Raw genomic sequence first — 26,307 nt, 5'->3', positions numbered from 1 at the left:
TTTCCTGCTTCATACCCCATTTTCCTTGGGAGAAAAATTGTGTTTTGTCCCAGGACTCAAAGGACATAGGTAAAGCTAGAAATGCTTCTCCCCCACACCCACCCCATTTCCATTTTTTTTAAAGGAGAAACTAAGTTTGACAGATAACTGTCAAACCTGGGAATCCCTTTAAAGAGAAATTTTTGAATTGGATGGGACATTTGGACTGGAACATACTCCAATGTAATTCCCAGTTTCTATTCAGAATCTGCTTTTTAAAGGTACACCAAAGCCCAAATTTTGACAGCCACCAGTCAAAAGTAAATTTGGTTCCCTTTTTAAAGGTGGTGGGATGCACTTTTACGGGGAACATAGGGATTGGAGGGCAATAAGGAAAGTAACCTCCATAGTTCATCCTTTTCACCAGTACAAAATGATAGTTTGGCATTGGATCAGAAGCTTCACAGAGACAGAAGGAATCCTTGTGTCTAGAGGAGACAGACTCCAGAATGAAGTTATTAAGTTCCTCAGAATGCTTTTGCCAGTGCATAGAAGAAACTCGTAAACAAGGAAGAGATTCTTGATTGACCTCAGCATGAGGTCATATTATATAGATATTAATGCACACTGGACACATTTGATCCAGTAGTACGAAAGACATGCATCAGAGCATATTCAAGGCGTTGCATTGGAGTCCAAGTTGAAATCTGAACGAGGGGGGGGGTGTACCTGCCTTTTCCCCCTAAGTCAGGCTGCAGGGGAGAAATTTCAGTGGTAGAAGCAGCATGAGGGAAAGGTACTTTTGTGTCTGCTTTTTAAATGCCAGATCTGATCATAGATCTCCACATGCCAAGTAATTTCCCTAAGGTGGAATTGTTTTCTGGTTTTGGTCAGAACTTTTTACAACTGATTTTATAATCAAGTAAGTTCATGGACTCAGCTTCAAAAGATCACAGAATGCTTTACTGTTTTTTCCAGAAAATATTTACACAGTTAAAAAGAGAATGTAGCTTCCTTTATATAAGAACTGCTAGCAAATTTAATAAAATTAGTAGTAGATAAATATGTGGTCTATGATACAGAAGATGGGGCATTTTGCATAACATAACAACCTGCTGTGAGTTATTTAACCCAGCTTAGCTGCTGTTTTGAATAGGCAGCTCCCACTGAAGAGTTGTGTTGCACAAATCCAACCATTGTGGGTAAACAGTAATCCATGGTGAGCTGCTATGTGTTTTACAAATTCAGTCAGTGAGTGCTTTGGAAAGTTATTGTTGTTTGGCAGCAGGAAAGCAATATCTGTGAATTCATGGAATTCCTTTGTTTTCCATAGCCATCTTGCGGTGAAAGACTTTTCACTACCACATGTTAGTTAAGTCTGCTGGATTGCAACCTTTCTTACATGTAGAAAAATAATAGGCATATAATTCTGTACAATGTTCATAGGAAACTTCAAAATGTGGAATAAAATGTAACTATTCTAATATTATTCTTTTATCTCATTTTTGAAGGTGCACCTTACTAAAAATTCTGCCTAATCTGAAAATACTTAATGATGAAAACATAAGGTCAAATGAAGAAATCCCAGGTGAAAGAATTAAAAATAGAGCAGAACCAGGAACTTTTGCAGCATTTTGCCAAGTTCAGATTCAAGCAATTGACTTTGTCAGCAAAAAAGCTACAACTAGGTTATTGTAAGTACAGTACATTTCTGAGAATTCAGTTTTCTACGTAGTTAATGTGTATTTTGGTGTTGTCAGACTTCATATTACTGTGACAAAATGAAATCCATTAGAATCACATTGAAGTGAAAAGTTTCCATTTTTCTTTGACTCAATTCATTCATTTGTATATGCCCCCTCCCTTTTAAGAAATTCATGGACTCGCAACACTTAGAGACAGCTGTATCATTTTCTCAAATTTTCGTGAAACTAGACTTTTCTTCCTGCATTAAAGAAATACAACACGCAAATGCAGCTTAATTATTGCTTGTTGCTACTAAGTTGCTTTTAATTAATCATATGAAAATAACTGGACTTAAAAGATTAATTGCAGTTGGAACATGCCCACAGTCTACCAGCGGAGGCTATTACTTCACCTAGTTCAGTACTGTTGACACTCAGCTCTCCAGGATATTAGACAAGAACCTCCCTATCCCCTGTCTAGAAACACTATTGGATGAATTGGAATCTTGCACATGAAAAGCATGTGCTGTAGCACTAATCTATGACCCTTCTAATTTCCTAACTCTGTCCTATATTATTTTAAATGTTGTAAATGCAAATATTTTGCTGTTGTTTCTATGTGCCGTCAAATCATCTCTGATTTATGGTGACCCTATGAATGAAAGCCCTCCAAAATGTCTTGTCCACAACAGCCCTGCTCAGCTCTTCTAAGTTCAAGGCTGTGGCTTCCTTTTTGGATTCATTCTATCTAATATTTGGTCCCTTTTCTCCTTCTTCCGTCAATAAGAAATCATGCACATGCATATTTATGTGCCTAAGTCTTTATCTGCATTCTGTAAATTAAGAGACCTGTAGAGTGATCCTATGCATGTCTGTTTAAAGTAAGTGTACAAAGGGCTTACTTGCAGATAAGGGTGCATAGGATTGCAGGCTTAATGCAACATTCCTAAATAACAGAACAAAACTAAGCAAGCTTCTTGTCTGTTTGACATCTTTAAGTTATGAGGCCCTGTAGGTATGACCTCAAGTATGTAAGCTGCCAAAGGTAATCATTGCTAGGTTTCCTAATCCATGTTTCATACACCAGAGCTGCTCAATTAAATTGTCTGTGTTATTTTTACTTTCAAATCTACTGTGCCTACCCATGTTTAAGAATTATGTGCTTTTAAAAAATTAATTACTCTCTTCTAATAAATGTCTGTCAGTTAATCCTTTGACACTTAGTTGTAAGTAGCTATGCTAAAATGCACTTCCGTTTCAGTGTTTTGGCTTTCAACAAGCTCTTGTACAGATGCCTGGAAATAAAAGACACTAATGGAAGTTGAAACCCTATTAAACAGTTGTACTTTAAACAGAGGTAAATGATGTAAAAGCTTATGAAAGGAAATATAACTGAAGAAATATAAACATTAAAACTCTTTATGGAGTTTAAAAGCCTTTTGCAAACAGAGTGGTTCAATAATAATATTACAGCATATATCAACATATATGGAATTATATAATACTGCTATAATATTTACTTGTCACAGCTGCTCTCTGTCTTGATGTAATATTTATTATCTTTTTTAAAAAGAAGACAATGAAAACAGTTCTAAAATGCTCTTGTTTGAGAAGCACTTGGTTTAGAAAACTATTGATATCCCTCGAGCTGAAAAATACAACACTATAAACAGCATTTAATTTTAAATATGACTGTATGTAATTCAGCTTTAATAATTAATTAAAATGTAATAATCCATCACATTTCGTATTCTTGAGTGGAGTAATGTTTAAATATCTGCATATTAAGATGAAGTACAACAATACATCAGCATCTTAGGTTCATCTAAATGTAAATCATTCTTCCAAAAGATAATATTTTATATGGTAAAATGCACAAAACCTAAAATTGAATCTTCCAAAATATTGTTCCTTTGCAGAAACAGAACATTTGAAAAATATGAGAAATAATTAATGTTGGACATCTAATTCTAGTCAATTACCCACTCAAATTAGACTAATTTAGCAGTTACCAAAGTTAATGAACTGTACCTCTTATATCACTTTTATCATAATGCATAGTGCAACACAAGAAGTTGAAATATGAAGAGGTCCCCAGAATGAGCAAATGCTGGTGAATGCAACCTTCTACTTTATTAAACTCATACTGTCATGCTATAGATCTTTGCAATAACTTTATGGTGGCTTTATGAAGTTTTCTAATAACATTTTCCCTGTCATATTACATTTTACTAGTAAATTCCTGTCTTTTGAAATAATGTCATTATTGTTCTTGATGGGTTATACTGGAACCACTGTATTTGCTGAATTTGACTACCTCACTTAAAGTGAATTCCCATGTCTGGGTACTTCTCTCTTTGTTAGGCAAACCTATCCCTTTCACTATCTCCATTTTTAGAGTGGAGAAATCCAGTGTGGAGCATTAATAGGATTTGATGTTGCACAAAGGGGAATAGAGAAGGGAAGCAGAGAAGCAATGGTTCAATTCCACACAGTTTCTAATTTTAAGTTCATTCTGTCCTGCTCACACTTAAGCTTATGTTTTACTTTTTTTTTTTTATAAAAGTCTAAATGAAACTTTGTATGCATGGCCTTTTCCACTTATATTAATTTTTGTAGCATTTTAAAAGTACAGATTTTTGCAAGTAATTTTCTCTGATCTAATGTGGTTTTGTACAGCTTTCCTCTATTATACACATGTTTGTGCATACTTTTATTTACTATATGCGTTGCTGTAAACACTTAGTAATTCTGAATCATTTTCCAAAATTTGGAAGTGTGTGAATAGTTTTGCTCTAGCACAATATTCCGGTTTGTATATAAATTTAGAAAGTGTAAATCTGGTACATTCACAATTAATTTCTCACCCATCCTTAAGTCAGTGTGGAACTTTTCTGATACTGCAACTTGTTCCCAAAACCAGAGCAGGCCTAGTACAGGAAAGCATCAGTCATTAGTATCCACCTGTTGAATTTTATTGATAGGCCTGTTTGTTTTGACAGAAGCGTTTGTTCTGAATCTGTTTTTAAATTGAATGTTATATTGTACTTCATTCGGAGAGCATTGTGCTAATTGAATAGTATAGACATGACTAAATAAATAAATAAAGCATCATTGAAGGCTGTGTCTACAGCAGCATTTCAATTCAAGATCTAGGCCTGGTACAAGACCCAGGGCAACTGTTCTCACTATATGGATGGAAGTCTATTTCTGTGATGTTGAGTTTTATCCATTAAAATCAATGGGAGCAAATGTAATGATTAACTTACATCCAACTGATTTCATTTGTTCTTCTGCAAGTATAACTAAACCTGAATCCAAGCCTTTTTATTAGGTCATTTTTAACTTCCATTTAAATATACTTCATTCATGTCATTTTTATGGAGCTTTTGCACTGAAATATGAAAATTTGTTCCTATGCCAACTTTTTGCAGGTCTTTGTCAGTTTGTGGCAAAAGGCCTTTAAGGGCACCATATCCAATGGTGTCATTCCATAAACTCACAACACTAGCAGAGCTCTGCCAAATGTTCCCTTTGTGCAATGAATTGTAGATTAAGATGACTCATTATACTTTTGAAACTGGTTGCATAAGCTATTGTACAAGCATACTGTGCAACCAATTGCACATAGGATTGCACAAGTATAATGTACATCATGCTGAACAAGCATAATGCACAATCACTTGCACAACTGCTTGTGCAACTGATTTGTTCAAATGTAATTTCTCATCTTGTGCACAGTTTAGAACTTAGTTTCCACCAGCACAATGTCATTTGCACTAATGTAACACTTGGATACTGCCCTAAGCCATCATGGGCCACAAAGCAGAGATGATTTTGCAAGTCTGTATCCTTATAGTTTGTGGTCCAGCAAATTTTATGTGTGCAGTGGCTATAGCAATAAAAATATAGTTTATATATCCTGACAACTTTTTTCAGAAGATGTTATATTAATATTATTAACTAAATTATGATTCATGGCTCTAAACTTGCAATTTGCTTTTCAACATTTCTCCCCGCTCCCACTCCCAGAGAGGAATTCTCCACAGAAGCTGTACAGCTGCAGTGCTTGTATTTTATGAAGCTGATGAAACTTAGTAGTGAACACCGCTACTCACATGAATATGGAGTGCTAAACAATACTGAAGGAGAAGAACCAGAAAAACAGACATATCATTTGAACCAAGAAGCCATTAACATCACAGAGAAAAATAACTTCTTTATCGCTGGTGTAAAAGAAAATAAGCAGGTCTCGTTGAATATGCCTGAAAGATGGATTACTTCTGGCCACACTCAGACTAGGTCTGTTAACTCATTCATGGCCCTGGCTGGAATGGGAAAGAATCATGAATACAAGCAAAGGAAGAAAGCTATTCAACATTTCCTCAACCACAATGGACAAAGCAAAGATAACAACATATTAATCAGTCCTAAGAGAAACAAATTCAGCAAGCAAATCATGGCAAGTAATGGAGGAAATTACCTTCAACATTTTGACAGTTTGCAAAAGTAAGATCCAAAGGTCAAACCACTTTATTATGGAAACATAACCATATCACTTTATACTTTTAATGCAGGCAAGGGCATCACTGATGCTACCTACCAAATGATCTTTCAGGAATAATCATAACTTTAAGACTGCTAGACAACATGTCAGATTTATTCATATATCTCCCTTTAATTCAAGATCAATAGGTGATAAAATTACATTTGCTTTCTACCTAAGTTTGGCGTAGTGGTTAAGAGCATGGAACTAGGACTCAGAGGATCTGGGTTCTAGTCCCCACTCAGCCATGGAGCAACTGGGTGACTTTGGGCCAGTCACAGACTCTCAGCCCAACCTACCTCACAGGGTTGTTGTTGTGGGGATAAGATGGAGGAGGAGAATGATGTAAGCTGCCTTGAGCCCTTTGTAGGAAAAAGGCAGGATATAAATCGAAAAATAAAATAAATAAAAAATAAATGTTTAGAGAGGTGTATAACACCTACTTTAACAACATAGACAACATGATCTAGAAGCAATGGCCCTGAAATAGGATATCACAACAGTGTCGTTGCTCCTACATTGGAAATACCTATATAACATTACCACATTCTGTGCAAGTGCCATTGCAAAGAACTGTTGCAAAGGCCAAAGTTGGTTAAGCAGAACACGTGGTGTTTGTCAATGCTAATGATGGCTCGTTCAGGTGCTATTCTAAGATTGTGCACATGCTACAGAGAAATTGTATTTGCATGAATGACATGCCTGAGAAAATACAGTACAGTCTTTCATTTTCTCACCCAACTTGCAGAATAATAGGATGGACTTGCACTGCTAAGAATACCTGTGCAATTATATTGGTTTGAGATTCTCTGTATCCTACATCAGGATTACAGAGCTATAGGATCAGACTGCCTGCACCACCCATCTGCATCACCTGCCAACACCTGCACTTAGAGTCCCTTTCAGAATCTTGTTTAACTGTCTTTGCTGTAACACGAGTGTATCGTTTTCTGATAATCAGTTCAGCTCAGCTTTATCTCCCTCAAATTAATTCTGTCCCAGATTACTGCTGTAATACTGGTGATGTGTTTTTGTAGACAAAAATTACCACTTATTTACTAGATTGTGACTGCTTTAAAGGTTGATATTTTGTGATTTGCCATGTAAAGACCCTGTGTTGTGCTTTGGACCACATGGTGGGTAAAGCATTACAATGTCCCACAACCACTTTGAAATTTGGAGAGGGGGATACAAGGGAATGTATGGGTCAGCTATAGTTAGTTGCTACAGACAAATGGCCAAACATGCAATTAGACCTGTAAAAAATAAAATTTTGAGTGGGCATAACAAGCTAAATATTTATCTGGATTTTCCTATACTGATCTATTGTTTTTTAAGCCAACTTGTTAATGGCTTATTCTTAACATCGCACAGCAGTGTTACTAGGAAGTAACACTTCCTAGGACTTCCTAGGACTTACTAGGAAGTAGCATTTATTACTTTCTAGTAAGTCCAAATGAACTTAGTCTATGGGGATTAGACATACGAGTACTGATTTCTTTGCACTTGGTGCAGTGATGGCCTTAACCTAAATCACTTGTACTTGCATTTTTCAAGGAGTTTTAACATCACAATTGGAGCAGGAAAAATACAAAAGCTCCATGGCATGTTTTTGTGTTATTTTGTATCTTGCATTTGGTGTATTTGATATTTGGTCCAAAGCATTGTCACACAAAAATATATCCTTAGGTTATCTTGTAGCATGAATAACCTTCATAGGTGATCTGTGTTCAGTAAACTTTATGCTGATGGCATGCATCCTGCCAATTTTTATAAAAAAGAGTTTTTTTTGAGCAGCTTTAAGTAGTGTAACATAATAACAGTACTGTAGTGTACTGCAATTAGTCATTTTTCTCCTCCTCAGCCTGAAGGGCTTTGCTTGTCTCCATGACTGCCTTCTTTGTTGCTTTACCAGTAACGCCTTGTGCCATTATGGTGAACTATGTGGTCTCATTGTGTCCACACTCTGCATATGTTTGCAAATGCAAAAGTACAGGATTTAAGCTAGTGAAGTGGAGTTCCTATACAAAGAGACAGAATTATTTTACTGTCTGATAGAACTCATTTTTATTATAGGGCCACAGAAGAACAATAATACGTTTATTTGTTCTGGCATTGTTATAAGACCAGTTCTGTTATAATACCAGATCATGCGGATTTGACAAATCCCAAACTCCACACATGATCTGTTGCCTACATATATTGCTATCACCTGCTCTGAAATGTTGTGCATGTGTGTGCAAGTCAAAGGGACATGTACACTTATTCATGCACACATGTGCACACAGTATAATAGAACTGAGTTGCATGTTGATATCCTGCTTACCATTCAGACAGGTATGTGTATATGGGAGCAGTATTATGCTTCTGCTTATAGTGTGAAAAATACAGTGTACGCAAGAGTCATATAAATTTGTAATTACATTGTCATGAACTATTCAGACGCATTAGGAAATAATTGTGAATCATGTTCCAGAAGTGAAAATTAAGGGAAAATGTACCTTAGGAGCAATCCATTCACCCTACGTCACTGTACTGTTTTGATATTGCGGCTCTGTATGAAGGTACCCTCTACCACCAACTCTGCCTCACATTTCCCTTGCATGCTTGGAACGCTGTCTCTCATCAGGGAATTTATAGGGTATGGAACAAGACTGAGCCCAAGTTATACTAATGTCTTTCACACTATTCTCTTCAAGTAGAATTTTCTTCATTTTGCTGCCATTTCCCTAAATCAATGAAAAATAATTATCTATATTTCACAGGTTAGGCATCATCTTCTAGATTTTATGTAGCATGAAAATGGTATCCAAGTCTGTAACAAAAATCTGAAGAGTAGATAACCAAAATGTCGAAGTATTTAATAAACATCAAAAGAGCAAGTGGCACAAATCACAATTCCTAACTATACTGTGTTGTTTTTATCATATTTATAGCATGGCAGCCACAGTTATCCAGTCATGCTGGAGAAGCTATAGAGTTCGTAAAGATATCAATTTCTTTACAAGGCTACATCTGGCAGCAACTGTAATCCAGTCTTTTTGGCGGAGCTACTGTGTGAAAAAAAAGACAGTCAGCTACAGTAAAGAGGGTGATCATTTCATGGATGAGAATAAAGCTGCAACTATACTTCAGGTGAGTTAGCAATTCTTGATCATACAGACCCTCTCAGATCTGTTATGGATTCCCAGGAAGCCTGATAAAGCTTCATGGCAAATAGGTAGGCAGTATTCACTAGAACCAAACATAGAAGATTGCTTCACTTAGCCAAACTTCCTAAGAAACCATAACTGGTTTTGAATGAATGAATGAAAATTGGAAAAAATATTTACATGTGTGCTCTCCCATCAGTGGCTTGAATGGTAGACCATTACAGCCCAAGTTTCTTTTTAGAACAATTCCTAGTAAGGTGCATAAAAGGCCAACCAGATCCTAAAGCTAAAGATCATTTACATACAGACACACAAAAATAAAAAGATTTCCGGCATATTAAAAAGTATTTTCTTACCCTTTAAGTTGCCACAAGCCTCTTTCTGCTACCTCCCTGCATCCTCCCCTGTCACAGACTGAAATGACTACTGCTTTAGAAATTTGCTGCACAGAAATTCAGATAAGCACGCATGCAACTTACCATGCTGGCACAGTCTCCTGTTATGTGACTGCCCATCAACTTGTCCATCCTTCCTCCATAAACAAATACTTATCCATTCATCATCAGATGATTTTTTTACTGTCTTTTGAACTTTGTTAATGGCTCCCAAGAGGCAAGTTGCATGAAGTTGCAAGTTATAAATGCTCAGAAATAAGTGAAAATGTTGCTCTTTGATGTAGAAAAAATGTTAGAGAAACAACATATGTATGACATGGTAACCTGTGGGTTTTGTGGAGAACTGGGACAGGAGGAACTTAATCCTTCCATACAGGAACCCCCTGCCCCTGGATTGAATTATCTCTCTCCCAAGACTGCTCTTGTTCTGGTGGATAGAAGTTAGTAACTATATCATGCCTGCCTTTTCTTCCCCCTGAAAGACCTAATAGGAGATTTGGGAAAGGGAAACAACCCCCTCCTAGTGCTATTGTCACTATCCAGTTCAAGAACCCTTTGTATTCTTAGAAAAACTGGAAAATTTCATCATATTTAGCTAGTAGAAACATTCAATTAGCAGATTTGGTTACTGCTACATATTATTGAACAGGCTATTTGCATTGATTTAATTCCATTGAAGCACAGCGACATTTCAGTAGCCTTAGGATTCCATTAACTACTGACTGGGTTCATTCAACATGATATCCCGTCATGGATTACTACCCACAATGGGTTGCCATATTGTGCAAACCCAGACTGATTTCCCCAGGGTGGCATGTGCATGGGGCAACATGCTGATTTGTTTTACCCCCAGTGGGTTCTCATGTCTGAATTCAGATGACCAACTACATCATGGGTAGAGGTAATTGGCTGGTGAGTCCCGTGACAAGAGTGCCAAAAGCCCTTGCCGTTCTTGCCACGGAGCTACCAGATAAGCACTGTTGCGGGTAGCTGGCAATGTTCCCACTCTCCCTGACATTACCACAAGCTATTTTGGGCTTGCTGAAGCTTTTTTGTTTTGCTTTGTTTTTGAGATCTCAAAAGTAGTTTGGTTGCAAAACTTTTAAAACTATTTTGCAACTGTGAACTTTTACTGTTTCACTAATACTGGGATTTGAAACCTCAGCTGGGAAACAACCAGGGCACAGTCAATATGTTTCCAATATGTTTTGTTTTGGGTTTTATTTTGTCAGAACACAAGCTGTCAAAAACAAAACAACACAACACAACACAGTGATCTTTAGCTATGAAAATGCTGGCGGGGCGGAGGGTGGAGGAGTTTACAAGCTCATTCACAGCAAAATCCTCAACTCCCTCCTCCCATGCTTTAGTATTCATCAAATTGCAGCACAGTTTGCATTTCATCTTTGAGGTGAAATGGGGTACACCCCACCCCCAACAGCCCTAACCTGTTTTAAAGGAAAAACTCTGACTCTACCTTTAAAAGGTGGTTTTGAGTGAGAAGTGGGTGGTTTTGGACTGGGACATATGTCAAAGAATTACTTGCAGTTGTCTCTGTGATAGCTAGCTCTTGTGATTGCCAAACAAAAATGTAGCGAGCCTAAAAGCATTCATGGTGGTGGCAGAAATGGAGGAAAGCTCCTTCTCCCATGGTGTTGCTTTGGATGCTCACAGGAAGACCAAGGGGGAAAGAGCTACCCATGCTGAACCCAACTGTTTGTTGGGCTTACCATGGGTTGTTTGTATGGTGGCTTATTGCCAGGGTGGGTTGTTATGATGTGTGAAAGCACCTAGTTTGTTATAGAGTAAGTAAAGGAAGTATTACCCTGTCTTCCAGCCTTTGAACAACCTTCTGAGAATTCTAGGGCCTCTTCTACCTTTCTGAATTTCCCATTGATTTCTTGTTATTTTTCAAAAGCTGTGAGCAGAACCTAGTGGTGCCATCCCACCTGTATAATGGCTTTTGATCTATGTATGCTAAGAGAGGACAGGGGAGTGATTTCACATAAGTTGTCATTATGTCATGCTGCAAAAAGAATAGCAAAACAAATATTGCATCATTATTTTATACATTTAAAGGAAGAGGAGACTGCAGAATCCTTATTAATTTTTGTATTTAGAAGCATTCTCACATCTAGATTCTAAAGCTTCCTGTTCATAAGATGTTTTATTAAAGGTAATTATACCTTCACAAATGTTCATAATTTGAGTGTTGTTTAATAATAAAATGATTGTGGCATTTATTTAGAAATATATTTGCAATATCACTTCTTTAAATCTGGTTCATGTAATAATAAAACACATGCACATTTTTATGAGAAAGTGTACAAATCATTACTTTTTTCATCTTCTTGGTGCTCCTAAAGTTTTTGCTACCTTTTCCATTGATAGTTTTCAAAGGGTATGTGGGTTGGGGTTTTTTGAGGCAGAGAAGGGCTTGCTATACATTTTTCCTGTAAAATAAATCCTGTCTTTAAAAATTGAGTGTAGAGGTTGATAGTGAAGGTAAAACTGATTGACCTAAATTAATTGCTGATATGTCAACATATGTTGTCAGGTGTAATCCATGGATATTTTTTAGCTATATGTGTTTTTATTTTTGTACTTACTGATATGAAAGTTAACACTTAATTCTTTTTCATATATCTTCTCTTCCTAAGCTTATAGTAGGCCCGGAAGGAATTGTCCAATAATTAATTAGTTGACCTTGGTTTGTACTTGAGGGAGTTTTAGGATTCCATTCTGCTTAGCTGAGCCAAACCTCCAGAGTATTCAGAGTTCTAGACATGTGCTGATATTTAATTTGTCTTGTAGTTTTAAATGTCACATAAAGTTCAAAACACAGATCATTGCGCTATTCCCCCCTCCCCCCAAAAAAGGGGGGGGGAAGCCTACTATGTTTTATCTTCCTAATGGGATAACACAGAGAATCTGGATTTGGATTTGATCTATGGCCTCATATAACATGCTTTACATTTTTGTTTAGGCACTTTGGAAGGGTTTCTGTTTGCGAAAGAAGCTAGCCAGTGCTCTTGCAGCTGTTAAGACTGATGAAGCTGAGGATGACTATAGAGAAGTAAATGTGGATGACTTTTTGTCTGATGCAGTAAGTAGGGTAAATTAATAAAAATATCTGATGTTAAGTTCTTTAATTTGTACAGGTGTTAAAAACAAGCTTAAAATACAAAAAAAAAAAATCACAACTGACCTTATAGTTGTGCCATTTAAATAATGGTGAACAAGTAACCTTCCATGGATTCATCTTAATTTTCTTTCTTACTGCTTCATGTGTTACACTATAATGAATAGTTTCCCATTATCTAAGGTGTGTTATTCTCAACCATGCTAATATTTTACACCTTTTATGGAATTTTGAACAATACACTGTAATCATAGACCTATTCATAAGAGTATATTTTATCATGCCAATAATTAAGCTTTGCATCTATATAATCTGTATAATCTATATAATCAGTACAACTTTAAAATACTGGAAAATAAGAGTGTTTGAAAATATACTTCTCTATCTTGGTAGCTCCAAGTATAACCTATTATGATTATAATTAATTGTATATCACAGTTTTCTTTACTTTGGATCCAGTAAAAGATATATACAACTGTGGTGGGTGATAGATTTGATAAATCTCTCACTACATTCAGATTAATATATTCTGCTTAGTTTAAAACAAAAAGTAACTCATTGAATAGTTAACCTAGATATCTTTTAAATAATTGACCATATCTACTTTCTGAATAAAAGTAGTAAAGAAAAAATGAATTGGAATCCCAGAAGCACAAGCTGAAAAAATATATATATGTCAAAGCAACAGTAATCTGAGAGAGCTAGCTGGAGTATATTAAGATTGCTGTAAATTATGTCTTATGGAGGATGATTGAAATCATTGTTTAAAAAAAAGAGGAAACAAACTGTTAAGAGCACAGTACTATCTCTTCTGCCATTAATGCATCACATGAGGAGTTGTAGTGGCAATTTTACTGTTCTGAAGCAGGTGTCTTATATTTCATCTAGTCAGACATTTTTGGCCATGCAGAAAAAGTATTGCAGAAAAAGGAGGAAAGGAGGCTGGATACAGGTAGTTCACTGGCCCTATCCCCCTGGTTTGCGCCTCTGCCTCTACTCTGAGGCCAAGTTTTGATCTCGGAAAGGCAGTCAGTGTGCTGGTTATGAGGGAAATGGCCGAAGATTCAGAGTTTCATTTCTGTGGTCACAAAACAGGGGAGTTGGGTCTTAAATCAACCTATGCCTCCACTCCCAGACAATGTCATCAGGCCATTGGACATTTGGTTAAAAAAAACCTGTAAAGATTCACAATGACATACTAAAAACATATGAATTTGTTTTGTAGTATGAAATGTAAAAGGAAAAGAAAAAAACATATTATGTGCCAGATGGCCTAAGAAGAATTCAGAAGCATATTGAATGCCATCTTAAAATCTATTGAGTTTTAAAGCAAGAAAATAAGTAATCAGAGGTCTGAAAAAAGTATTCTTGTGATCTTCCCAAACACCTACAACAACAACAAAATGGCGAGATTCTGTTTGCATTTGCTGTACAGTCCTATATCATATATCATATAACTGTAAAATAGAAAAATATTACTATAGTTAGGAATATCTCAATTCCATCTTATTTATTATTATTTCCCATTATATTATACATTTCTTGTAAAACCTGGGATTCTATATATTCTTTTATTTTTCACATTTCCTGTTTATACTTCAGTTTTTCATTTCTAAAGTTTCATTCTGTTCAGGCATTGACACTATATCTTCAAATTTAAAAAGAAGTTCATTCCGTCCAAACACTGACAAGACAAGACAAAACTCTGTTGGTTGGGCTTTTAGATACCTTCTACAAAATGATGTCCTGTTCATGGAGGGGCATCCAACGGATATTGCTAGATAAGGGGCATAAGGGAAAATTGTTGGCCTTAAATCCTCACATGGGCAGTGGAGTTGCTGGCCTCTAGCTCTGATAATACCTTCAAACAGTGGCATCATTTCAAATAACAGTGTAGCCCAAACAAGCAAATGCTATTATCATTGGTCCCTCATATTTAAAGGGCTGGGGTGTCAAGGAAAGATACAGATCCTGTTCTCACATTACAGTAACAAAAGCATGGTGTTTTTAGGTAGCGAGAATATACATGATGTTCACACTGGATATTCATTTTATCTGGGTTAGGGTTAGGGTATATCCATCTGTTGTCCTTTATGTGAACATGCATTCAATCTCCTGTTTATCAGATTAAAACATTAATTTTCTTCATGTGAACAGCAGCTCTCCTCTCCATCCTGATATTAGGATGAGAAAGGGCAATGCTTCTTTAAATATTGTACAAGTAGGCAGCTGGAGATTCTGCCTACCCCTCACTGCTGTCATCACCATTAGGAGAAAGGGCAATGGCCTTTGCCTGAGCAACAGCTTCTCTGCACTTGCAGTGATCTCCTCTTTTCTCTGTTGATCATAAGTAGAAGCAGAGTTGTTTTGATGGAGGCTGGGGTAGGAATTCCATAAGAAATACATCTATATATTGTTTGGGTAACTCAGCTCCAATGAAGTGTGATGACTAGGCAAATCTTGGTTCTGTGAATGAAACAGAAAACACATCTGAAAGTGTTGGTGACTAGGCTGCATAGGTTTCTTCCCAATGTATGTGATTTGTTGTCATACACAGTATCCATCTTTCCTCCAGGGAGCTCAAACATATATAGGGTTATCTTATTTTGTCATTATAAAAATCTATGAGAGGTTAGATTGAATGGCTTGTCCAATACCACCCAGTGGTCTTTATGGTTGTGCAGGGGTTGGACTCAGAGTACTTCGTATCTTTAGCTAATGTAACCAAGCCACACACAACATGGGCTCTCCTGTTTAGTTAGTGGGTTTCTATTTTTCAAGCACAGCACCTGTGCTTTGTGTGCTTGACTTTTGCAAAGTCTCAGGCTTGGCTTTCTTATGCACCAACAGAAAAAAATATCAAAGCAAACAAAAAAAAGCAAAAGTGTTATTGAAGAATTGCTTAATAACAGCTAGTTGAACATAGCATAGGGTTAAATCAATGATATCTTTATTACCACACCTATATCTGTCCCAGATATACTCATTTTTCTGTTTAAAGCTCCCCCCACAAATATCACACACACCTCTCTCTCTTCACAATTCACCTGTAGCCTAGCCTGTGTCATGAACTGAGTGGAGGACCTTACTATCAAAACCACAAACAGCTTGGAAAGTCCTTATCCGTCCACATTCTGAAATGGCATGAAGAGGGCTTGTGCACAATTGGCATTGGTGTGGAACCCTCAGTATGTACAGGGGCTTATTTCCAAGGCAGAGGGGAATGGCCTGAACTGTTTCTCCACCACGCTGTCTCTGCACAAGCTCTCTGTGAATATATGAACTGTTGCTGTGCTTTTCATGGTGTCCTAAACACCCTGGCTGGCTGCATGACTGGGCTGAGTGATAATTTGATGTGGAGGAGATTTGGGGTGGGAGTCTGTTCTAAATCTATCATTGCCTGACTGTGTGTGCTTGCTTCTGGGCCTTCATAATACTTTCTCAGCCTGTCTGTTACAAACAACATTATTACAAAGGTACCAGATGTCTCTACTTCTGTTCTCTCTTCTGACACAAATCCTAATGTATAGGAAAGAAAGTACATGGAACTACAATTTCTTAGTGTTTTAGCACTTTTGTTGTTGTTCTTCTAAACTGTGTTCAAGCAAGAAATACCAAGATACCTTTGTTCTTGTTTTTAAAATGAAAATAAAGAAATTACACATACTATTTCAGAGAAAGAGGAACCAATTTTCTCTAGATTCCTAAAATATCCAATTCTTTCTTTCACTGTAAATAATTTTTAAAAACCAATTATATGATATTTTGCAAATGTTAAATTCAGGGTTGAAAATGAGCTATAATTTTGAACAATACTAATGGCTCCAGACTAACTAGGACAGTGTGGGTAAAGCTGATAATCCAAAACCCATGTAGCCTTTGTTAAAATAAAGAGCACTTCTAGGGAAAAAATTTTCTGAGCAGTTTCTGACATGCTATCTTACTAGTAGGTGAAATATGAGCTTGTCCTTCTATATTTCATTAAGGGGAAAATAATCTAGTAGTCCATTTTTGCCAGTGTGGATTGTTCTTAACTTAGTCAATATAGAATTTCAGCAATCATATCTTACAGCATCCAAAAGCCAGGATAACCATCTCAAAGAAATAAATAAAACCTAGCAGTAGTGCATAAATGGGAGAAAGATGTTGTAGCCATATCATTTAGTGACTTTATATGAGAAAAGGAATAGGGTTGAATGAAAATGAAATGCCAACATTTTACTAATATAAGAGCTGAGCAACTAAGCGTAGCCTTATATTTTATGGAGCACAGAGAGTCAGGGGCATTAGTGTTCTTTGTAGCAAATGCATCAAGTGTGAACATTGCTTTTACATATGCAAACTATGTGTTAGGTTTAGATTGCAATCCTATATGTACTAACTTGGTAATGACATTCATGGATCATCATGGGGGCTTGTTGTTGGTCGCGAAGTCATGTCCGACCCATTGCAACCCCATGGACAACGTTCCTCCAGTCCTTCCTGTCCTCCACTATCGCCCAGAGTCCACTTAAGCTCACGCCGACTGCTTCAGTGACTCCATCTAGCCACCTCATCCTCTGCTGTCCCCTTCTTCTTTTGCCATCCATTGTTCCCAGCATTAGGCTCTTCTCCAGTGAGTCCTTCCTTCTCATTAGGTGGCCAAAGTATATGAGTTTCATCTTCACTATCTGGCCTTCTAAAGAGCAGTCAGGGTTGATCTCCTCTAGGACTGACCGGTTTGATCACCTTGCAGTCCAAGGGACTTGCAGGAGTCTCCGCCAGCACCACAATTCAAAGGCCTCAATTCTTCGGTGCTCAGCCTTCCTTATGGTCCAACTTTCACAGCTATGATGTCATGAGCTGTGACTCATTAGCTGCAACTCGTCTGAACTTTCACATGGCCAGTCAGTGTGCTGCCAAGGAGCTGTATGTGTGTGTGTGTGTGTGTGTGTGTATGCTTGAACTGGTTGTGAGTTGTTTTTTCTAAACTAAAACCTCAGATTTTAGGTTTTATTGCTGTGTTGGCACTTTGTGATAAATGTGGGTTTGGGGTTGCAGTTTGGGCTCTCGGTCTCTAAAAGGTTCACCATTACTGGGTTAGGGTTAGAAAAACAAGGTGCCCCGGCATGGTTTTGATGGTTGGAATGTGTTTAGAATGGGCAAAAATGTTGAGCTGTGCAGAAAAAGAGGTTCAAGGAAGGCTTTTTCAAAATCACCTCTTTCAATGGAACTTTACCCCTATATTAGGGTTAGGGGAGTGCACCAGGGTATGGTTAGGCCAGTGGTGGGAAGTGTCTGACACACGTGCCACAGCAGGCATGCAGAGCCCTCTCTGTCAGCATGCAAGCCAAGTTGCCCCAGCATCACCCCAGCAGCTGAGCATCAGATAGCAGCGCACACAGGGGCCATGCACATGCTCAGAAAGGAGTAGTGGTGTCAGGTGATGAAGTCATGAGCCGTGACTCTTTAGCCGCGACTCGTCCAAGCTTTCGCATGGCCTGTCAGTGCACTGCCAAGGATGGATGGTTAGATAGATGGATGGATGGATAGATAGAATTTGTTTGGACTGGCTGTGAGGTGTTATTTCTAAACTAAAAACAGTTTTCAGGTTTTATTCTAGTGTTGGCATTTTGCGATAAATTATTGGGTTTTGGGTAGCAGTTTGGGCACTTGGTCTCTAAAAGGTTCACCATCACTGGTTTATAGGTTTATGGTCCTGTGCAGAACAGTCTGAAAAACATTCTAGAGCTAAGCAGAGGTCTTTTGGCAGGACCCCTTTCCCCTGTTCTGTGCATGCTCTGGGAATGACTCCCATCTTTGCCTCAGTTCCAGATCTGCTGAAATGAGGAAAAGAAAGCAAAACACAGGAGCTTAGAGAAGGGTTGATATTATGAGTTCATAGATGGCTACTTGAAGAATCACATTTGCACAGAAGCAACATTTCAGCTTCTTTCGTGATATCTGTGACTAACTCATAGAGGTGATTTTAAAGCTAAGGACTTATCTGTAGAAGGTGATATCATCTAGAAATGAGAAAGAGCTATGCTGAAAGATATGCCTTTATGAACATGGATGGTTGTGCCCAGGTGGCTGTAGCATAGAGCTGAGATGTTGGTACACCTCTGATGAATGCTGCTGAGGAAGACACAACCCTCATAAGTGTGACCTTTCATTTGCAAAGGAAGTGGTAGGTGACTGAGCTGCTATGCTGCTATGCCAGTTTGATGGTAGAGTTTATCCAATTAGCCATGTGTCAAGAGGAGTCAGGGTGTCCTTTTTAAGGTCCAGGATGACATATGAAAAATCTAGTAGTCTTTCTTAACTATGAGGTTCTACAAATGTAGATGGTAAAGTCCCTACTTATCCCAGTTTACTGCATAAGGTTGTTGACTGGTAGGCCTGTGTGCAGCCAAGAGTATTTCTAGCACTCGGGAGGAGAATGTGTATTGCTGAATACCCTCAACAGCTGGTCTGAGGGTTCCCTCTGTGCACTGAACTAAGGTCTGGAATGTGGAGATGGTACATGACTGTGGGGTTGGAGCACAAAGGGAAAAGTGCAAACTATAGTTTTTGGAGTAATTAGGATACAGTGTACCCTGTCAGTGCAGTTCTTTTTCACTGCTTTAATGATGAGAGGGAAAGGAAGAGAAGCACAGAGTCCCAACATATGAGGAAGTCATCTTGATTAGACTCTGAGTTGTGGGTCATAGCCAGCCCTGCTATGGAAGTCTGTGCTATTACAAAGTGATTGTATTCTGAGTGTTCGTATTTTGAGAATATCAAGTATGTTACCCCCTGCTGGACTTTCCACTCATGTGGGGATATTCTCAGTCTACTTAGGGCATTGGAAAGTTTGATATCCATGCTGAATGAATAGCAAATCATATGATGGAGCAGTGACACCTGTCCCAGAAGTTGAGAGTAAGCTTTATAAATGAGAGAGACTGAGGGATTTTATTTGTTTATTTAAATAATAATTGGTGTGGTCTATGGTAATTTGGGTTATCTTTCCTTTGGTGATGGGCTTGCATGACTTTTACTATGGCTAGTAGCTCCCAGTGGTTGATGTGGAGCATATGTTCTTTTCGTGACCCTCTGATTATTAGGATCTGGCAGTGTGCTCCCCAGTCCTGGCATGAAGCATCTGTTGTGATCATGAATACCAGCATCATGTTGAACCTCACAGGAAGTGGGATGGGTTGGTCTACCACCTTAGGGAATGCGTGATAGTAACAGGGAGTGAGAGGTGGAGATTTGAGGATTCTGAGTCAAAGTGTTGTATGAAACAGGACTGTAACAGTCTCATGCAAAAGTGGATCACCTGCCTGTCACTGTGCGGCTGATCACTGTTCAGGATGCAAAGTGCCAGAAAGTGGACTGCTTGAGCTGTGTCCTGAGAGGGATAGGCTCTGGCTCTGGTCCAGTACTTCCATTGGAAAGCTTTGTCTACTATTAGAACTGTCCAAATTCTGTTGTGTGCAAATGCATAAGCTCATACATGTGAGTGACAGAAACCACAAATAAGAAGTGTTGTATCTGCATCTGTCTGCCAATGGAACAAACACTACTGGTGAAACAAGTACTCCTTTCTCTTCAGCTCTCCATGCTAGAGTAACTTCTGAGCAGAGAGCTGACATGGAGGATGCATGGTGGAGATAAAGAAATGGAAGTTCCATTGCACAAGCAAATGTCTCCTCACAGGAACTCTGTGGTCAAGCAGAGTAAGCTAAGGAACAGGGTGAAAAGTTGGGGCTGGCATTTCACACACATTTGTTATTTATTTATTTATTTAAAACATTTCTATGCCGCCCCATCGCAACAAAGCCTTGGGGCGGCTCACAACAAAAACAAAAACATACAAAATCATACAAAAATTATACACTAAAAATATTAAAACCCGGTGCATCTCGGCTTACAGTTAGGGATGGTATATTAAATCTGTTCCATCTGTTCCAGCTTGTCAAGCAATTTTCATTCCATCATGTGCTCATTAATGTAATTATGCTGGGAGGGGGGGCAAAATGGGAATTTTACTGCTATTTGCAAGTATTCTTTTATGCTAATGTGCACTTGTGCAAGTGCTCATTTGTACTAATGCACATTGCTCTTACTTCCCACTTACACTAATATGCAGATTAGCCCACCCAAGTAAAACGATCAGCCTCCAAGTCCACAGAATCTACATGTCATAAAAAAGGCAGTGCAGTGCAAAATCCACAAATCAGGCTCATGTACATTTGAACCTGATGCAGTTTTCTCTGGCATAGGCAGCTACACTTCATTTTATGATGGGTACAGTGATAGGCTGTATACAAGGGCTGTCCAGTATATGGCCAGGAAAGTAGAAGAGGTGAGGGAATGGCAAAAAAGAAGCAGAAGATGAAGGAAGGGATGGGTTGATGCAAGGGACAAAGGAAAGAGTGGTAGGCTGGATTAGTTGGGCAGGATTAGTTAGGAGGTCTAGAGAAAGGAAAGTGTGGAGGCAGTAATTGTCTAGTGGCAGACAGGCAAGGAAGCTAAGAAACAAAGGTATAAAGGGAAGACAGGTGGGGCACCAGAAAAATCGAATTAGTGTAGGTATGTTTCTGTCCATTTAACCTAAGCTTTATGCTATTGTTTGTGTACAAGTTTGCATCGCCTGGTGGGCCTTTCATTTTTGCTACCATTATGGTAAACAGGCAGGATGTTCTGTAGCTTGCAATAGGATAAGTCCTGTGTAGTAACAGCAGCGGCTCTTTGCAGGCAGGACTAACAGGGGTGGCTCTACTATTAGGCAGAATGAGGTGGTTGCCTCAAGACTCAAATCTTATGCAGCAAACAATAATGACAAGGTGATACATTCTTTACAGTCCACCCTGCATCCATCTAATCTACTAACCTGCCCTTGGGTGTTAGAGGCAGCGAGCCCTGGAGCAAAATCCAGCTGTCAGTCTGGTCAGTTTATGTACAGTGAATGGTGAGAAGGGAGAAGATTGGTATTTTCCACTTTGCTTTAGGGCCAGCCCAAGACATAGGATTTTGTGGCTCAGACCGATGTCAGTGGCTAAATAGCTGAATCCAGATTGTTCCCACCGAAATCACTGTAATTTGGGATTGGCAATTAAAATTTATAAATTAAACCAAAATTTTCCTTACAGCTCCAGTGAGTGTAATTTAGCTACAGGTGACTATTCCAATATATACCCTTGAAATGCTGAAAGCAGCATGCAGCACAGTAAAAATGACATTTTATAGAAATTATCAAAGTGACACTGATATTATCCTTGCACTGTTGACTTACTTACTTACTTTATTTATTTATTTATTTATTTATTTATTTATTTAATATAGTCTGCCATGGAGAACGAATGGCCAGCCTTAGATTCCACCCGCTTCCTTTCACAAACACCACTATTCTCAGACCGATTGCCCTCGCCAAAGGTAACATGTCAAGGAAACTTTCTTCGTGTTTGGCCTTTGTTCATTCCTTAAGGATCTTGCTGCACTTGGTGTGATTAATATTGCAATTTATTGACTGAAAAAACATAATTACTTTTAGAAGCCTCTGACTTCCTCCTCCTCCCCAGATGTAATTTTTCATGTAGCTTTCTTTCCTTTGCTTAAATCCTCCCCCCGCCCTTTATTTTGGATTTCTTTCAACACTTAGCTTCACAGTAGCAAGAAAAAAGAAAAGGAAACAAATCTGAAAAGAAAAGAAAAAGAAAAAAGATGATGTGTCTCAGCTGCACATTTGGCAGTGGATTAAAAATTGGTAGTTGACACAGTGCTCTAAAAAATACTGAAGTCCGCGTTATATGACAACAGCTGAGGATTTTCAGAGCAGCTAAAGATCATTGAACTCTAATGTCTGTTAGCTATTTGATAAACTTTGAAGTTTCAGCTTTCTTTATGTTACGTTTTATTCTCCTGCTATGTGCAATGTGTTCCCAAAAACATTAGTGATAGCAGTAAGATAGAAGATGGCCATAAACTGCAGACAGTATTGCTTAATATATGTTAATTTTCTCTCATGGGAGTAATTAAATGTTAGTTCTATACCCTTGTCTTGAGCACATTTTCATGGAAATGAATTCACTGATTTCGTGAATTCATTTCTCTGCAAGTAAATGTGTTTTTAAGTTGAGGGTGCGGGCTTGTACTTTGAGGACTGTAACCTTCATTTGAATTTCAAACTGCTTCCAGATAATGACCTACTCGCATCTTAGGTACTTTGGGATGGTTAAGTGGCTTCCAGATTATTTCAAAATGGCTGTATCCTGTTAAAGTTTGTGGCTCTAATCCAACAAAATGGAATGTGCATGTGAAGGAAAATTGTGCCGGATGTTTCTTTGAAGTTTCCACCAAGACTGCACTTAGACTGCAACGAGGCCAGCTTTTTGGTTTAAAATGCTTCTTGAATTTGCAAGATATAGCTATGGTGAAAATATTAAACTTCCAACCTCACAGGGCTTTCTCCCACACACACGCACACGCACACGCACACGCACACGCATGTGTGTAGCTTACTTGTACCATTGCCTATGAGTGCCATCTGTGAAAAATATAAGAAATGGGGCTAGTCTACACCTTTTCTTATTCTCATGATATACCACTTCGGTGTTCTGGCTTTCTTTGTCCTCTGGGATAATTTCAGGTAAAACTTGTCAAATAGGTCATGTGGACAGTTTGTTCACTAACACTTGCCATCCCTAAAGGCATTGTTCATTGACCAATAAACGTTTGTTGTGGTACAGAAGCTTCACTAATTGCTGTGACAGGGTGTACCCTTCTACCACATGAAAGCAACTTGTCATAGAAATAACTTTCAACATAGGGTTGATTGGAAGTGACAGTGCGGAAATCTCAGCTAGTGGAAAAAGGAGATTCTCTACCTCCTTATGGGAAGCATGAACATACTCAGCCTGTGTTACATCATCTGCTCTGGCTGCCAGTGAGCTTCCAGGCAAAACTAAAACTGTTGGATTTAAACTTTAATACCACTTACAGCCCAAGAGCCACACATCTTAAATACCACCCTTATAAACTTGCCATTATAGTCCTCATACCAGTTTATTTTTGATATTCCATTGGTGTAGGAAGTTCAGTTGCTAGAAGCAGTGCCTTTCCAAATATCATTCCAAGATTTTGGAATAGTTTTCACCCAGAACTAAAACTAAACTAATGCAGTGCTTTAGGCTGCTTCAAAAAGAAATCATAGGTGGCTTGTGGTTTGATTAGCTAGGTGTTATATAACTTTCATTGATCAAACTTTAAGATACAGTAGAAATTGTTCTCACTATTGTGGGTTTTGTGTGTGTCAATATTTTTCTGTTATTTTAAGGTATTTACTAATTTACTTGTAGGCTGCTCTGAGCCTAAGGAAAAAACATTTTAGTTGTTTCATTTAAATGCAAGGCAATATGAAAGTCATTCCTTATGCTTGTTTCATGTTCAAGCAGAACTAAGAGAACTATTTATTTAAAAATGTTTCTTCTCTTGTTTATAAGTATAATGAACCTGCAAGAAGTGAGGAAAATTCACATTGTTTAAAGCAACTTCCACATAAAACTTGGCAGCTTAAGGACAGGTCAAAATCATTCTTGTTGGGAAACAGCTGGATTAGTAACAGGTAAGTCAAATAAATTGCTTTGAATGTTGCTGTCTGTAGCCAACTGCACAATGACAAGAAACAGAATAAGTACTGGAAGACTAATTAGAACTTCTTGTTCTTGCCTTGCTATTTTTAATTCACATGATTAACTACATTTTAAGCACATGTGCTTGCAACTAAAATGGCACAAATTAAATGCAGAATATTAACTCTATTGAGTGAGTGTGCTTATTAATTTTTAAACTTCTAAAACTGCATGTCCTAAAATTAAAAATTAGGCCTTAAAATACAGATATCTAAGACAGGTATGATAGATGAGTTTCTCATAGCTCTGCATTCCTTTGTGGAAAAAACTTGAAACATGCTTTGAGTAACTGAAGTGTAAACATTTCAAGTTTGAATTTTATTAGTCTGTAAGATAAATGCTTTCTGAAGTATTACAATAGATTTCATTTCTTAGTCTGAGAAGTCATTGACACTTGCTAGCACAACAAAGATGGCAGAGACTTCTGTTAAAGGGCTAGCTTTCAATGAATTTGCTTACCCCCAGGTCAGAAAAGAGTACACATTCATGGCAATCCAGCATGCAACTTCCCCAAAAGTCATCACTAAGACTAGAAAAAGAAGAAAAAATTTCAGAAGAATGGTATGTATGGTTCATTCTGCTTAAAAATTTAAGGGCAACTTTTTACCTAGGATGAAACTTTAGATTTAGTTGGAAAGTTACTTTTTAACTCTTGATGCTGTAATGCACAATATTAGTCCTGCTGTGTCCTGTGTTACTGTATTATCCTTACAGCATGATGGAGATGGTATTAGGTCTTTAGATATGGCATCAGCATAACTAATGGTAACCCCATGCTGCGGACATATGACATATGTGCAGTCATTGAATTTCTTTTAACTGTGTTGAGATAAGTAGATTTATGTTCCTCCGTTTATGAAATATTTCTTGAGTATCAATGAATTGTTGCCTGTCCTGCAGCCAGCACTGGGTGTAAACTTATGTAGTTGTGCATGCATACGTTTTGGCAATTTCAGTGCGCAAACATAGTATAAACTTATGGAGAGCTGCAGTCTTTGCCAAGCACTGCACACTTATTTCAGGGCAATACACTAGGCTTTTATACTTTAGGAAGCAATGGAGTACATATAATCCAGAAAGCCACATGTTTTCTGTATGTGCACACAAGCTTTTAACCCCTCCGCAGCCTCCCCTGTCCTTTGCCTACTCTGAAAAGCTTTACCTGAAAGACAGAACATTCTGGAGGGACATTCAATTTGGCAGGAGTACTGCCACCAGCAGAGAAAATTGGTAACATTTCCATGTTTGCACAGAAGAACCCATAGAAGTAATTCTATGGATTCCAGACTGTTAAATAGATGCCTGTTTTCTGTTTGCCAAATGACTAAGATCATCTTTCTTTTAGGGGTTTTAAAGATATTTCTACTGCACAGTTGATGCTAAAGAGAGCTCATAAAATGAAAGCAAAGAAATCTAGTTCTAAGAAACTTGGTGAGTAAGTAACCCTGTTAAATGTTGTGATAAAAATTATGTTTCCCCCCCTCTCTCTCTCTCTCTGTGTGTGTGTGTGTGTATTTTTATACTTCTAAAAGCAGTATTCTCTCCTTTATAAGCACTCAGTGCAGTCCATTACACAATCCAAACTGAGCAATGTTAACTACATTTGTACTTAAACATCACTGACTCCAAAGAGACCAAGGCACAAGTTACTTTCTCTGAATTCTATCCAGTTTTTACTGTCCACCAAATTGTGCAGTGTGGGCTGCAGTATACAATGGCTCCTTCCCATTGGACAAAACTTGTCAAACTTC

General features: G+C 38.0%; 1 protein-coding gene across 1 annotated transcript in view; it reads left to right on the top strand.

The window, feature by feature from the left end:
- Window positions 1–26,307, top strand: part of LRRIQ1 (leucine rich repeats and IQ motif containing 1) — a 114,490-nt gene that overhangs the window by 45,598 nt on the left and 42,585 nt on the right. Inside the window, exons 16-23 of the mRNA XM_044455321.1 lie at window positions 1,491–1,673; window positions 5,697–6,173; window positions 9,147–9,345; window positions 12,744–12,863; window positions 22,212–22,301; window positions 24,368–24,489; window positions 25,022–25,117; window positions 25,902–25,987. Coding sequence (XP_044311256.1) covers window positions 1,491–1,673; window positions 5,697–6,173; window positions 9,147–9,345; window positions 12,744–12,863; window positions 22,212–22,301; window positions 24,368–24,489; window positions 25,022–25,117; window positions 25,902–25,987 — 1,373 coding nt within the window. The remainder of the gene's footprint in view (window positions 1–1,490; window positions 1,674–5,696; window positions 6,174–9,146; window positions 9,346–12,743; window positions 12,864–22,211; window positions 22,302–24,367; window positions 24,490–25,021; window positions 25,118–25,901; window positions 25,988–26,307) is intronic.

The sequence above is a fragment of the Varanus komodoensis genome, unplaced genomic scaffold (assembly GCF_004798865.1).
Source record: "Varanus komodoensis strain SLA01 unplaced genomic scaffold, ASM479886v1 scaffold8, whole genome shotgun sequence".
Taxonomy (NCBI): domain Eukaryota; kingdom Metazoa; phylum Chordata; class Lepidosauria; order Squamata; family Varanidae; genus Varanus; species Varanus komodoensis.
The sequence above is the reverse complement of the archived record's forward strand: the minus strand, read 5'-3'. Positions and strand labels throughout refer to the sequence as shown.